Consider the following 15598-nt stretch of genomic DNA (forward strand, 5'->3'; position numbering starts at 1 on the left):
GTTTATGTGCTTTAGGCAGTGTGTAGGTTTCATGTGTATCCCTATTATAGCCAACACAGTGCCATTACCTGACATAATGTACTCAGCGTCATTTGCTGTTGTACTAGACGTGCCCTTCACTTGCTCTAGTGGTCTAAACAATGGTTGTTGCTTGTTGCTGCTCAGAAAAAAATCACAGGTTTAATATTGTAGTAGGAATCAGAAGAAGATGAAACAGGAAGCAAAGCAGTCGTGGAGATTTTTCCAAAGCTTTGTCAAATATGTCTCATCTTTTTCAACTTAGCAGCGAACTCTCTCCATACTGTAATTTATAACTTTATGTATCACATCATGGAGAACTTGCAGCGTGCACCATATTACAAGAAGTGAGATGTGCACAATCAGTAAAAATGACACTCAAGCGCTTCTTTTAGTAGCTGTGACACTGTTATGTTTGGGACATGCAATAAGTGATAACTGTGTTTATACTGTGGTTCCAGCAGCAGGTTGGGGGACTGAGTTCAGCAGGCTTTAACATATCCACTTGGAATCTTTGGGATGGTTACAGATCCTTAGCCTTTTTCATGTGAAGCTCTTGCTGTGGAAGCAAGAGCTTCAGATAAGGGTAAGAATTTACCCTTATCTGAATTACTGTCTGTTCTGTTTGGCTTCTAACAGTGACACTAGTCTAATCCTTCATTTTCTTAATTGCATTATAGAAGTTTACATCATTTGAAAATATTACACTGTCAGAGCAATTAACTGGACGCTGTCTCAAATATTGTTGTTGCAAGCTCGGCCTGCCAGACATGATAACAAGAATCATTTTTACTCGTGGCTTCGTGCCCGTGCTCGTCTACGAATCCTGGAAGGAACGAAGTTGGCCGCGGCGCTGCTTAGATTAGTCACAGACCCGGGTACTTCCACTGTCTCCATGTCACCTGAATGAATTATCAGATGTTTCCAGTGTCACACTACTTTGTTAACCTTTCCGCCTGTTCGCTCAACACCCCGCTGCTCTTCGCCAACCTGTACGAGGGAGGAAACACCCTTCAGCTGTTATAAATGAGTCGATGTGCATGTTCGCACATGCCCGCGTGTCTGAGTGATGGAGGGGCGAGAGAGGCCAGATAGGACTGAGGTGGCCCCTTTAATCGCTTCCCTGCTCCTCCCTCCTTTTTTGCTCATCTCCACTCGTCTCATTACAGACTGCAGAGGGTGAGAACTGAGGCCTGTATAGACCTTGGCATTAATTATTGAACCCTATCTTCGTTTACTCCAGATCATCCTCCACAGTTTCTGATAACCTTTACATAAAAGAGCAGAGGCTAACCTGTCAGATATTACCCAGTGTGCTAGTAATAGCACGGTATATGAGAGACAGAGAGAAACTCAGTTTGGAGATGCAATCAGAAAATGTCTTACTTAATCACATGTAAAATGTTTGTCAATATAACCACACGCACGCACACATTTACTGTATATATATGTCAAGAAAGATATACAGAGATAGATAATTATAGCCCCCCCCCTCCCCTTTTTAATTATACTTTAGTTGTTCCTTGTTGTTCCAGTTGAGCTTCAGTGCAGATTAATGCCGTTCTGCTTTAAATGGGTTTTGTTGTGGCGGGGTAAGGCAAATAATTATTAAAGCTGCCATTTGACTCCATGCATTGTCTTTGTCATGTTGGCCCAGTTCTGCTCTGCTTGCTCCCTCCTGCCATGCCCAGTCAATTTGAATCGCTCAGTCGGAGGCCAGCTGATGGAGGCCGCTGAGGTCAGCGTGGCCAAGGCTTTCAGACAACTTGTTGGGGGGGGGAGGGGCTCGACTGCGATGCTGAAAATCTCATTGTTATCTCCTTCTGTCCCCTGCCTCTGTCTTTTTGCTTTGTACTCATGTGTGTGTTTGTGTGCTTCCTGCAGGTTTCAAAGGGCAGCATCAAACCCTTACCCCCCAAAGCCTCTGAGCAGGAGAAAGAAGACTCTGCCAAGATGTTCAGCACCAAAAGGTCGGCACAATGTCACTTTTGATCAATTCTTATTTGGTCATAAAAAGCCACACACAGACACACACAGAGGGAAATCTCCGAATTTTAAAATGGTTTCTGCTGATAGTGGCTGACATTTCTGGTCCACTATGATCCACACATGACTTTGACGTGAAGAAAGGTAATGGTTGATTTCAGGTCAAAAGTCACCAAAAAAAGATTTTTATTTTTTTGTCTGTTGCAGTCTCTCATCTTGGATACAGTATCTGAGCTCATATTCATATAGTTTGTATTTCCACTTAACAAATCTATGCTAATAGGGTAAACAGCCTCAGCGGGAAATTGAGAAAGCCCAGTTTACAGTAGCCCTCGGTTGTGTATACATTTTGTATTTTTAATGTGGCGTGTGGTAGTGTACGGTCTGCATAAATCATTCATCGCTCTGGCTTTTTCTTGATGTTGAATGGGAGGTAGAAGTGGTCACCTTGCTAAGCTATTATGTAAAATGGTTTAGGTGTCATGAAGCAGAATGCTTTTGGTTCTTTCTCGTAATGTTTGAATCCCGTGCGTTACGCTTCACGGCTCTGGGTTGGTTTACGTTTCTCTCGCGTTGGGTTGATTACTCACAGCAGCTCATTCAGTCTCCCTCTGAAAGTGCTAATTAATTCCCTTTGAATAATTAATCCCAGGATTTCTAATACTGCATTTTCAATCGATAAGGTTATAATGTGCAGGCTTGTTTTCAGAGCTTGCAGCTCAATAACCAAGGGAGGTCTTGTGGAGAAGTGGCTGCCCCCATGAATGTAGTTTTTCAACAGGAACTGTATCAGTGAACAGGGAAATATCCATGTGGAAAGCCTTTTCTAGAAAAAAAAGTCAAAGAATTTAATGAGTGAGATGTTTCAAACACAGGATTGTTTCAGATCTGTCAAAGGGTGTGGCGTCCTTTTGTTGCTAACATATTACACACTCCATATCAGTATAGATCAGGGGTGGGCAATCTCAGTCCACGAGGGCCGGTGTCCCTGCAGGATTTAGATATCACCTTGGGTCAACACACCTGAATCACATGATTAGTTCGTTACCAGGCCTCTGGAGAACTTCAGGACATGTTGAGGAGCTAATTTAGCCATTTAAATCAGCTGTGTTGGTTCGAGGACACATCTAAAACCTGCAGGGACACCGGCCCTCGTGGACTGAGATTGCCCACCCCTGGTATAGATATCCAGCAGGATTTGTTTTTTTATCCCATTAAGCTCGGATTTGTTTACAGTTTCCCTCTGAGTGTTCCTTTAATTTTTTTGAGCAGTGTATATAACAAGAGTTGTTTTTATTCCATCCATAGTAAAAAAAATCTCCAAGAATATCAAGTAGATAAATAAATAAATTGATACTGAATAAAAATAATCTGAAAAGAAAAAAAGAAAACTGTTTAATAAAATTATCCAAGAGTGCTGCAGTTCAGAGAGGTTCATTAAGGTTTAGTTCAGCAGTTCCCAACCACCGGGCCTTGGACCGGTACCGGTCCGTGAGTCATTGGTACCGGCCCGCGAGAGTTTAGGTTCGGGTGTGAAATTTATGGTTTTTATCGGTTTTTATGTTATTTTTTGAGCGTTTTCATCGTTAACTCAGTTCCCTGGGTCTTTTCCCGTGTTATGAATAAATCTTCGTTTTTTTGGTGCAGGTACTGGTTTGATTTTGTTGTACTTATCCGCGACACCTTAAAGGCCGGTCCGTGAAAATATCGTCTGACATAAACCGGTCGGCTTGCATACTACACACAGACCCACTGGTCCCATATGGGAATTAATAGTAGTGGCAGCAAACCCTGAGATTAGAGATTTGGTCATCGTTCTCTTCTGAAGTCTCGACTTGCACTGAAAAAGAAAAGTTGCCATGCAGTGGCCTGGTAAAATAGTGATTACTGCAACATTTTGACTGTCACAGTTTGAAATGTAAATTACCAAGATTTTTATTTGGTATTCGTGTATCAGGACAATGTGTCTGCACGAATGAATGTGTTTACAGTCTAAACCTTTTGTTGAGAAGTAAGAAGGCTGTTAGGATAGGATAATGTGTCCACGTGTCTCCTTACACTGTGTCTGATCATCACACTGTGAGTGAGAGGATGATTAAACCAAACCGGCCCTCCATCTTTTGGGAGCTGTGTAAGCACAGTAGATGACACGGATATGCTCGGAATAGCTGTAAAAAAGATGCCATTTTGAAATTCAAACACTAGAAAATCTCATTCACTTTTTTGCTGAATATGAAACAAAGCATTTTTCCTCGGCTGAACTGTTGAACGAGATGTAAAGTGGTTCCTGTGTGCCTGTCAGAGATCCCTGAACGCTTTTGTGGCTTTACTCGTGTGTGTTTTAATAATGATTTTCTCCTTTTATTTCCTTCACTGAGTCATTTCCAACAGCTGTAATTAAAAAGTTGGCATGCCTTTAAAATGCTTTTACTAAACTCTAATCACACAATCATGTTAAAATAGCCGATTACCTTCGATTCTGATGAAGTTAAGAGTGTGCATCAGAGGCAGAGCTGTAAATCCTGAGCACTTGTGATGGTGTTTTTGCTCAGTGCTCCCTTCTCTGTTTCATTGTTGTAGATAAGCTGAGAGTGCAAAATATCCACAGCTTGATTGTTTGTGTTTACATATGCTCATTAAAATGCAACTGGAGCGCCGTTAATCTGAGTCTTTCATTCTGGATGGGAACGTTTATGAAGCGACACACCACAGTTATGAATTTGGGTTACTTATTTAAAATCTGCCATGGTACAAATGCTTCATGGAGCTCCATAAAGAGAAGAGCTGCACCTCCTTTGACTTTTCATTACATTTTCTTGGTGGAGACGCATGGCAATGGCACTCAAACCTCATTTCCTTTTTGGGGAAACTGAACCAGCAGCAAAACCTGTAGCTGTAAGGAACATGTAGCTTACAACAACAACAAAAAAATCTTAATCAAAGTTATTGTTGTCTGTGTATCATTTAGCATATTTCTGTATCTAAGTTTAATGAATCCAGCTAGCTAGTTAGCTTATATGGAAATTGCCTTATCGGTTTCCTGCTTGCAGCTTTGATTCATTGATTGCTGATTGGTTTATCATCAATATCCGGGGCACCACATCTGTGTGGATATCTGAACAAATCAGAGAGATGCATGGCTAGAGCTTGCATTACGTCTAACAAACAGCCAGTCTGCTTCCTGATTTAGTTCAGAAGGGCAAATGAGGGATCACCAAACAAATCCAGTTGGATTAATATATTGATTAACATATCTAATTTGCTCCTTAATTATGAATGAAACTTAATTTAAACTAAATTTTAATACCATGGTCATACCATGGTAATACAATGGCTATGTACTATTAGTGTATTTGTAATTGTTTAAAGCAAACAGACGTCCTTTGTCTGGTTTTGTCCGGTTTAAAACAAAAATATGCAATTCTGTATTATTAATCTGTAGCATCCCTCCCATGATTGCTTTCGTGAAAAATGGTTTGTGCAGACTCGGGGCATAGCTGCATGCACTGCGCATACAATATATTGGCATTCTTCAGTTGTTGTACAGACTATGGCCAGTCGGAAAGTTTTGCATATCAATGAATCCTGTTTAAAAAAAAACTGAATGCACATCAGTTTTCTGTTATGATCATTTCAGAGCTTCAGAATAAGTACAACCTTTTTTGTAGCAACCTTTGCACAGAAGTCTTAGGTTTCGTACTTTGTCTATTTTTGTCTTTTCTCCAAACAAAAAAAGGTTTCATGCATGACTCCTGCCTGCAGTTAGTAGAACCAGTGTAGGTGGAAAAGGGTTTTTGCTACCATGTTTCCGGCTGTTTTTGAATTATTTATTTTAAGCTGCCTCATCTTTGTAACTTTTCACATCTAAATGTCATCACTAGGGATGCACATACTCGAAAGGTAACAATAAAGTTAGGCCTCTGCTCTCACACTTGCCCGCATATTAATAACAAACATTTATTTATGTGAATCATGTTAATCTGTTTGCAGTACATCCTCTTAAAAACAGCAGAGCCTTAGCTTGATCCCAGGATCAGTCGGAGTCACTTAGTATTATTATCCTGGGCTGTGGAGGTGTTGACTGTCACAAAGTCCGCCCTTGGTTGTCAGTCATGTGGGGTCATCATTTCAAGCTGCCTTCCAGCTTTTTTTTTTTCAGAAACTGCCGGGATGGGAACAGGAAGTAAGTGTCATTGCTGGCGGTAGCTCACACAGATCTCGGAGAGACAACATGACACAACCGGACCTCTAATTGCTTTCAGTGGGAGCTGCAATGAAATTACCCCAGTATGAGTTGGACTGGTTAAAGGCAAAACGGCTAACCTGAAGAGATATTTGCCAAATCTGTCCACACATTTCCCAGAAGTTAAAGAATGAATACAGCGCTGTGGTTTGGTTGGGAAGTGTGCTAAATATACTGTGTGGGACGTCACGTTAGGGTGACACATCGTGGAAAGATGCTTGCCTGGGTGGCGCTGTCATTCGGTGACTCATGACAAACAATTCCAAACAATAAAGAAAGTAAACACCTTTATTATTACCTGCCACACTCTCTCATTATATGCACAGTTTGCCCTTGACAAACTTTTGTACAGTGATGACAGGCCACATCTGAACCTCTATCCTCATTGAAGTATATATATAAAGCATGCCTCATTCATGCCTCGTCATGTTAGTTAAGCTTGTAATGACTTACTGGCAATGATATACTTAACCAGATGTCTCAGCTGACATTAACCCCCTGATGAATCTTGACCTTTATAAGGAGTAACTGTCGGCTGACTGTCGGTAGCTCCGAACTTTTGCTCGACATAAAAGGAGCTTGCACTCGATTACTTAAGTATGCAGGGGAAGAGAATGGTGAGGGAAGTAGAGTGCATGCAGGGATGTGTTAACCCCCCATAAAGGCCTGCTGATCCAATCATGATTCACAGGCTGCCACCCTGATGCTGCACACTGACTCTCCTTGGACTGACCTTGAAAAGTGTCGCAACAGTGTGTCTGTGAGTCACTCATCCAAAGGCATCATCCATGTTTTGCTTTGAGGACTCGGTAATGTAATATACATCAGGTTGGACTGTACGTGATTGATTGACTTGAATACTAAGTGAGTTTGTGTATTTAATTATACTGTAACCTGGCCAGTGGAAAATAGTGTTTTATAAATGGCTGGAAGCTGTCCATTATAATCAAATCACAGGACGCCACAGTGGTTCCAGTCAGCATTTTAACTCTCTTTGTACAGCTGTGCAGTGAACAAAACATTGTTTCTACTTTGTTCTGTAGTCTTTTGCTTTTAAACACAAATTTTAATTGTTAATCTTATCTTAGTAGTTATAATCATGATCCTTTTCACCTAATATAAAACTGTACTCACAGCTTTGAAGTCAGACTGGAGGAAAAACAAGAATGGTCAGACAGTAACAAAACCAGTAAAGAAGCCTTTAGGTTGACAAGATGACAAAGAATAGAAATCATACATCACCAAAGATCAGTATAGACTCCTGTTTCAGCTTTGAAGGCTCTCAGTAGCATGAAATACCGTTCACTCCACATCAGCTTAAAACCTTTCTTTTTGATAAAGCTTATAGTTAGTGCTGGATCAGGTGACACTGAAGACCGAGGCCACACGAGTGTTTCCTTTTTCACTCACTATGTGTTTATACACCACTCTATTCATCTCTGCCTCCACAGTGTGTCTTTGTCCTGTCTGAGCCTCATTCTGCTGGAGGTTTCTTTCTTCCCACTGTCGCCATGTGCTTGCTTATAAGAAGTCGTCTATATATATTATGTGCTATATAACTAAAATTGAATCGCAGTTGATTTGAATAGATGTACAACACTGCTTCCCTTTGCAATGAGAGATTATTGCCAAAGCTACATCCAGAATTACTCTCTATATCTACAGTGTAGCACACTATAGTTACTATCTACCACGCTTTTTTTGCCTGTGAATTGGAAATTTATGTACCTCCAGAGAGCCTTTAAAAATTTCTCTCATGAAGTGAAAAAGTCAAACCCATTAATTTGCCTTTGGTAACTAAATGTCACTTTTTGTAGATGTGGAAAATTACAGTCTTGCGACAGTGCACCTGTCAGCGATGGTGATTAGTGTTAGAGAGAAGCAGAGAGTGAGCAATCATGTGCCCACTGTAGTTTATAGCGCACAACTGATTTCCTGAGTACAGCATTACACTGTGACATGGTGATAGAAGCATTTAACTGGTGATATGAGATTCACTCGCAAACAAAGTTTAATTACTACAGTGGGCATAACGACTTTTTTTCGCAGTGTTGTGACCCATATAACCAGGTATATAGCCACAATGCAACACACAGATTGTGTGATGTAAATAAAGACTCTTTGCCGGTGCAGCCGCGTTGGCGGTTAACGGCAAAAAAATTCATCCGTTAAGGAAAAATCAAATCAAAGGTAGCTGTCAGGTTTTTGATGTCAGCTCCTAATTGATAAAAGACAAGCGTTTCTCTCCAGACTTGCCATTTAGCTCTGATGCCGAGCCATCAAACAGGGCGTAATCCATCTTAGAAGAGGCTCAGACAGATGTAAAGCTCAGAAGATCAGAATGCAGTGCAGACGTGTTGCCTTTTAAGTGACAGTCAGTAAACCTCAAACTTGGTATGAACTCTCACGGTAATGAAGTGCACTCTAGTGACACTAAAAACACTCTATCTGCTATGCAAGCCTGTGAGAACACTGTGAATACAATCAGCGTTTTGTCTGGAGACGCCCCAGTTAGCCTTTACCTGCACTGCTTAGTCGGAGAGTGCCGATGGCAGCAGCATTTTGATCAGGGAGCTTCCGATGCAGCAGATCGTGGACATAGGAAGTGACAGCATCAGTAATAGAGACTGAGGACTACTAAACTCTGCAGCAAAGTGATGAGTTGGATTTCTGCTGACACAGGGAAGAGGGTTGGATCAAATGTCAAGGAATGCATTAATTCTCCTGTTTTTTGTTTTTGTTTTTTTTCCCCCCGTGGGCCTGCGCAAAGTAAGACTGCATGAATATGAAGGAAAAAGGTCTTGTCTGTGTGTGTGTGTGTGTGTGTGTGTGTGTGTGTTAGTGTGCCACTGAATGTGCCCCACAAACTATCTACATGTTCTCAGATATGCTAAATGTCACAGAAAGCGCGTCTGTACATTATCAGGAGTTAAATTCTATTATCATCTTTTCATTAACTGATGATATTAAATGTCACTCAGTGTTATCTTCCACATCGCCTTGTCTGCACAACTCACTTTCTCTGTATAATGAGAGCTTTGTTCAGCCTAACTTCTCTTATTGACTGAAGCCAGCGGTCGATTTAACCATCGATTTTACAGGCAATTTGAAGAGAGTTTGTTGCATTCTGTCTGCAGACCAATGTGGTCAAGTGATGGTTGATAATCAGTGGCCAGAGATCAAGTCACATCCCTTCTCACGTGCCGAGCATTACGGCCGCCGGACTGGATCACGGTCTGTCAGGCTTGACGGCAACATGGCGCTTTCTGTCGTGCTTGAAGGTTAGAGCTTACTGAGCGTCGCGTATTAAAATCCCAGCCTCGTGTGCTGCACCACAGCTGCCATGACGAGAGCAGATGTACATTGTGGCTGTCTAAAACACATGGCCTTGGTCCCTTTTGGAGTGCACTCTGTTAGTCTGAAAACTGATTGTGTCCTCCTGCTTTAGACACTATTAGGCTTAGATTGGTGTTCTTTGAGTTCGAATAACTAAAGTAGCCTTGGCCTTTTCTAGACTATTATTTAGAGGAATGGTGACCTTATTAAAGAGTACCGCTAAGTATAATTTGGGTTTTCATCAGGTGTGTGCTTTAGTGTTGTGTGGAGAAAGGCTGTAAAGTTGTTGTAGTACATGTGCATGGAGAACAAAAAAAAACCCAAAACAAGAAAAAATATGATTTATTTGGCAGCTAAATTGCAGTTACTCAAACATCAACCTTAAAGTTAATGTAAATCATTTTTGAGAGGAATGAAATTGAAGCAAATAATGTTGTCTTCATAAATATACATTTAATATTGTGTAATTATGTCTACCAACAAATGTATGTATGCTTATGAACTTAATGCATTAAAAATACATGTGAGCGGTTTCCAGTTTGTGGAATTTGTCATCTTGCCCCACCATTAATGCAGTGGCTGAGATGAACATCGCCGCTCCGCCTAGTTGAATTTTATGTATATGGTTCTATACATAGCACACCAAAAGTGCAGGAAAAGAGAACTTAGAGACGTTTGTGTGCCATGGAGGCAAATTTAATTTGTGTCTGCAACTTTTAACTCGAGACAAGAAGGATCATACCTGTGTTTCATTATCTGCAGAGGTGTCCCCTTCACCAAAGAAGGGAAAACACAAAGAAGACAATGCAATTAATGCTGTAACTCTTACTCCTCACCTCAAGTTGTATCTCCTTAACTGAAGCCAGGGCTCCAATACACAAAACTGTGCATAAATTCTGATATTGTCTTAGAAATGCCAACTTCCTGTCTCTGGACAGCTGGTTGAACCACAACAACAGCTGGTTATAAGCTAACATTATACCAATTTTTGGCTCGAGTGTCCTAAAGATCACATTTCCCTCTGATAACCAGTGTGATTACGTTAAGAGTTTTTTCTAAGTGTCCGAGTCCAGAAATGTTACGTGGATTTCAAAGAATGTTCCACTAATGGCTAACAGTGGCTAACAGTGACTAACAGCTGCTAACAGCAGCAAAAACAACAGCGCTTACCAACAGAAAAGTTCAGGATATCCAGAAACTACTCACCTCTGTATTGCTGTCATTGAACAGTTTCACTGACTCATTGATTTGCATCATACTGGTTCCATAAAGTTTAACAGAGTAAACAGATCTGGTCACATATTGACAGCTGAGGTAAAGAGTACTGACAGCCCACCCTCACTACAGATAAATGGCAGCCTTGATTGCGTCTAGTGGTGAGATTTTAATTACCACCTGCCATAAATTACGATAAAATTTAGATGAAGCAGAGATATTGCTTCTTTTTTTAAAAAAAATTCATACTACATAAGCCACCATGTGACTATGGCTACCACCGACTAAAAGACCACCCTTCTGGCAGCACAACTGATGGTTAGGCTCGTTATGCGACTAAGCATAACCTGCTCATAGAGCTGGAGTTATATCTTGAGTTGTTTTTGTAGCTGATATTTTCTGTACCGAATGTTCCCAAAGAACATTTCAAACACCCGTTTAAGATAATGTACTTATAAGCTTTATCGACAAAAACCTTGGCAACAATTCTACTTCAAACTTTTTTTAATGAAGTGTTATGTATGCAACCTCATGGTGCATATTCAACACTTAGGATAGAGAAATTTGCCACACAAATTAACAAAACAGTTACTGCGACATATTAGTGTGAGTAAATGTCTCAGCCTGGCCACACCTATATAAACTGTGCCTGCATGAGAAACCCATGAAGGAAGCTTTTAGTGCATTAGAGAGAATGTAAGACCTGCTGGTTGAACTGGCGTACTTCCTGTTTGCTTTACACACATGAGCAGGATCATAAAGAAAAGTCATAACACTGCTTTAGACGCTCCAAATGCTACTGAACTCGTAAAAGGGTCACTGAATCAAAGAGGGATGGCTTTTCCATTACATTTAGTCATCTGAGCCTTTGTCAATATGAAGATATTAAGTGCAGCTTTTAACGTTAATTATAGTTTTTAAGTCTGAAAAAGTGGAAAGTGCATTCCATCGAGCCCAGAAATATGGGCTCAAAATGTGGTCATAAATATTTTGTACTTGTAAATCAGGATTTGTATGTGAAAAAAGAATTTGTGTGTGCGTAAAAAAGATTTGTGTGTGGACTGGCTGCTGAGCTCTGTGGGTTTTTGCAGCAGCTCTACCTGTACTAGATGCACCTACTCCTTGTCGTTTCTATCTCTGACTTTATGTCCTCTACAAGAGTTTCTGGTTTTTTTGCTAGTTCTTCAAATGTTGAATAAAAACATGTATGCTAATTCATAACGAAAGGGCATTTATTCCCTTCAAGGACCTGCAGTTCAAAAAAGCGCCCCTCCAACAGCCAAACCCATCTGTTCTCTGATTGGATTGTTACATTTGTGATTGACATGACATTGACCAATCAGATGAAAGGAAGAAAAATAGGGTCAAAATTCGTACTTGTAACTTGCAGAGATTCACATGTTTTGTTTTTTTGGCTAAGTCCACACACAAATCTTTTTTACGCACACACAAATTCTTTTCACACATACAAATCTTTTTTACACACACACAAATTCTTTTTACACATACAAATCCTGATTTACAAGTACAAAATATTTATGACCACATTTTGAGCCCATACAGAAATGTCAAGTCCCAACCCCTGAGATATTAGACGAGTCGCTGCTCTCTTTGGTGCTTTTTTGTATTGCTGTGTCTCGCTGTCAGCTTTGTAAACCGGGGTAACGTGTCAGAAATTCAGGGCTTTTATTGATGCTTTTTCAGGATGAATTCAGTCTATATATCACTGGAGGCTAGCGGTGCATCTATTCATAACATGTCTGTTACCCAGCGTTCTCGGGCAGTAATCAACATGAGTGTTAGAAATTAGATGTAGCACCATCCAAAACGATTCACCTCACTTCATAAAGCTTCACATCAACACTCAGAAACATCCTAAAGGTCATTGTTTTTAGGATCTGACGTGTTTTGTTGTGTTTTTTCTCTCTCGGAGGCACACAGTGTGGTATTTGTTCCATTCTCCTCCTCCACCTCGCCTCAGTTTTCCACCCCAACACTTGTCAGTCATTTTGATGTACTGTCTGCTGTCTACCTCAAGCTCGGGGCTATTAATCGACAAAAAAAGAAAGAAAAGAAAACAGAGATGTTCAGTGTATTTTTTTTCGTTTTTAACATGTACACTCGGTCACGTGTTCCTCCTTGCTGCTTTATCTTGTTGTTGCTGTGACCTTTCTGTGCTTGACAGCTGGAACAACAGCAAACACGCATATAGACGCGTGACTTATGATATAAAACACAACCTGATATTTAAATATGGGAGTCGGTGCATTTTTTAGCTTCGTGAGAAGGAGGCGTTTCTTTCTTTTGGCATTGCGGAAGAAAGAAACTGCTTTATCCACAGGACTCCTAATCAGTCAAAACGTATTGCCTCACATATCAGATCAATGTACGGAGGTCGAATGTCACCTAGTGAAATTGGTGAAAGTGAGCCTCCGGGCACCAGCTAATGAAATTTTGATGCAGCTTTATTTAGAACTATTTTAGAGGATTACGTTCCGGGCTCCATTTCCAACTTCAAAGATGAGCTTTCACCACCGCTGGGGGTAGCGAGCCTAACGTCACCACTTCTTGCGATAGGAAAGTTCCACACAGTTTTGTGCTCGAGTCCCCCACCCCCACCCATCTTCTGTCATTCAGAAGGCTTTCAAGTGATCACTTCTAATCTGACTCATTTTAGTTTTCACTCATTTCCCGCTTTGCTTTGTTAATCCATGAAGTGAGATACGCAGCGGACTTGTGTGTGGCTCTCTCGATTAGATTAGATTAGTGCTTTCATCACTCAGGGCCAGATGAGCGATAGACAGACAGAGACGGAGAGGGATGGAGTGACTGGAGTGGTGGTGGTGGTGGGATTTAAAGAACTGCCAGCTATGCCACAGAATAAACACTTCACTATGTACAATGTGTATATTTGATGCTGATGATTCAGTAATATGCAGTAATGTCCCAGAACTAATGTGACTGGTTGTATTTTTCGGTTGTCTCAGTGTGCTGGGTGTGTATAGATAGAAGCTTATGATCACGATCTAATTTTTGCTGCATTTTTGCGCTGTGTGCTTTGACAGGGAGCTGTGTTACATGAAGTCAGCCACATCCGACCTTTCTGTTGGTTTATAAGTCACCCCAGGTGGCACATTTTCTGGAAGAGGAAGGCAGGGCATTGATATAAATAAGTATGATAGCAATCAGTTGGAGACCACACAGTCACCAACTTGTTTTCTTCAAATGAGAAGTGGAGTTATCAGCTAATGCTAGCTAGCTTGATTAAGAAGGTGTATCAATGATACCTGCAAATTAGAGCTTTTTCCTTCCTTCGACTGGTCCATTTTGTGGTTGCCACAGCCAATCATCTGCCTCCACCTCACCCTATTCCTTACAACCTTCTCTGCCACACCAACCCTCTGCATGTCCTCCATCATTACATCCATGAACTTTCTCTTTGATCTTCCTCTTTTCTTCCTGCCTGGCAGCTTCTTTTTCAGCAACCTGTGTTCACCATGCACGGGACTTAAATCTGTTGCTATCATCTTGGTGTAGAAATCCCAGCACACCTCCGGGGGCAGCTAAAGGGGGACCAGCACAATATTACGCAGATGGTCATAATGTTATGTCTGACCAGTGTATGTTGTAGTGCAGTGTAAGTAAACTACACCAACAATGGCTTTTTAGTGCCATTACACTCAAGTTGAAGTAACAAGATAAAAACTGTACAGAGTACTTAATATTTTCTCATTTTAAACAAGTCATGGGAAAGTACTTGCAATATAGTCTCTCTTAGTTGGATATACTTAAACACGAGTCTCATTTAATTGTTAAAATCAAGCAAACTTACAAAAAAAAACCCCAGCTACTGTAAGTATGTTAGTCGAGCGAGTAGTCTAAAACTAAAGGGTGCTTAGGTGCTATATTAGTTTGGGCCCAGTGTTGTGTCCATTTGCTTATAATTGTAATACTTGATAAAAAAAAACTCATGGTGGCTGAAAGTGCTGAGGAGGAGCGATATCTCTGCTACAGCGATAGTTTAAAATGAGTGACGGCAGCGAACATTTTACACCTTCCTTACTTCTCTTGTCGATTTCTTCCTTTTCCCCTTCTTTCTCTCTTTACCTCCTTGCTGGATGGATAGCTTGCAGCTTCGCTGGGTGCAGCAACTGGCGCCCGAGGAGATCGCTGACCTGGGGTGAATGCCTAAGAAGAGTCAAATTAACCTTTTATTCCATTACTCACATCGAAACACCAGCAGCGACAGCAGTTCTCAATGTCATCCAGAGGGTAAATGCTACTTAATCGGGGTGGGGGGGGTGACAAAAATGTGCACAGCCACATCCCTGTGCAGCACGGCCGTACAAATTTACATATGGAGGTTTTTTGTTTTTTTTCATTACTATTAGAATTATTTGTGATGTGTGCAGCAGCTCTCCCCTCCTGTCTTTATCTCTGAGGGTGCACTATTATGTCACGCAGACAGGCCCGGCCAGCGGTAGCCAGCGAGCAGCAGAGAGAGCACCTCTGGGTGGTTGGATGTGTTTTGTTGAGCACGGCAATTCAGTCTCCCTCTGCTTCAAAGAGACAATGCTTCTGTAACCGTGCAGCCTTTTTCTGTCTAGGCTTTTATCCTTGTGGCCCATATTACTCCATATCTTATATAAGGACAGATTATAGGAAATAAATAAATAAATAAGACAAAACACTCGTCCAGACAAAATGGCTTCAAACAGCCAGCAGTTTGGAGCCAGATATGCAGCTTGTACGCCTATCTTCCTCTGAAGTTGCATCTAACTCAATTTGCTGACTGCTGTG

General features: G+C 41.1%; 1 protein-coding gene across 1 annotated transcript in view; it reads left to right on the plus strand.

Annotated features, from left to right (window-relative positions):
* Positions 1–15598, plus strand: part of oxr1a (oxidation resistance 1a) — a 167091-nt gene that overhangs the window by 16605 nt on the left and 134888 nt on the right. The window contains exon 2 of the mRNA XM_013276484.3: positions 1903–1988. Within this exon, the coding sequence (XP_013131938.1) occupies positions 1972–1988 (17 nt within the window). The 5' untranslated portion in view covers positions 1903–1971. The remainder of the gene's footprint in view (positions 1–1902; positions 1989–15598) is intronic.

Source organism: Oreochromis niloticus, linkage group LG11, assembly GCF_001858045.2.
Source record: "Oreochromis niloticus isolate F11D_XX linkage group LG11, O_niloticus_UMD_NMBU, whole genome shotgun sequence".
Classification (NCBI taxonomy): Eukaryota; Metazoa; Chordata; class Actinopteri; order Cichliformes; family Cichlidae; genus Oreochromis; species Oreochromis niloticus.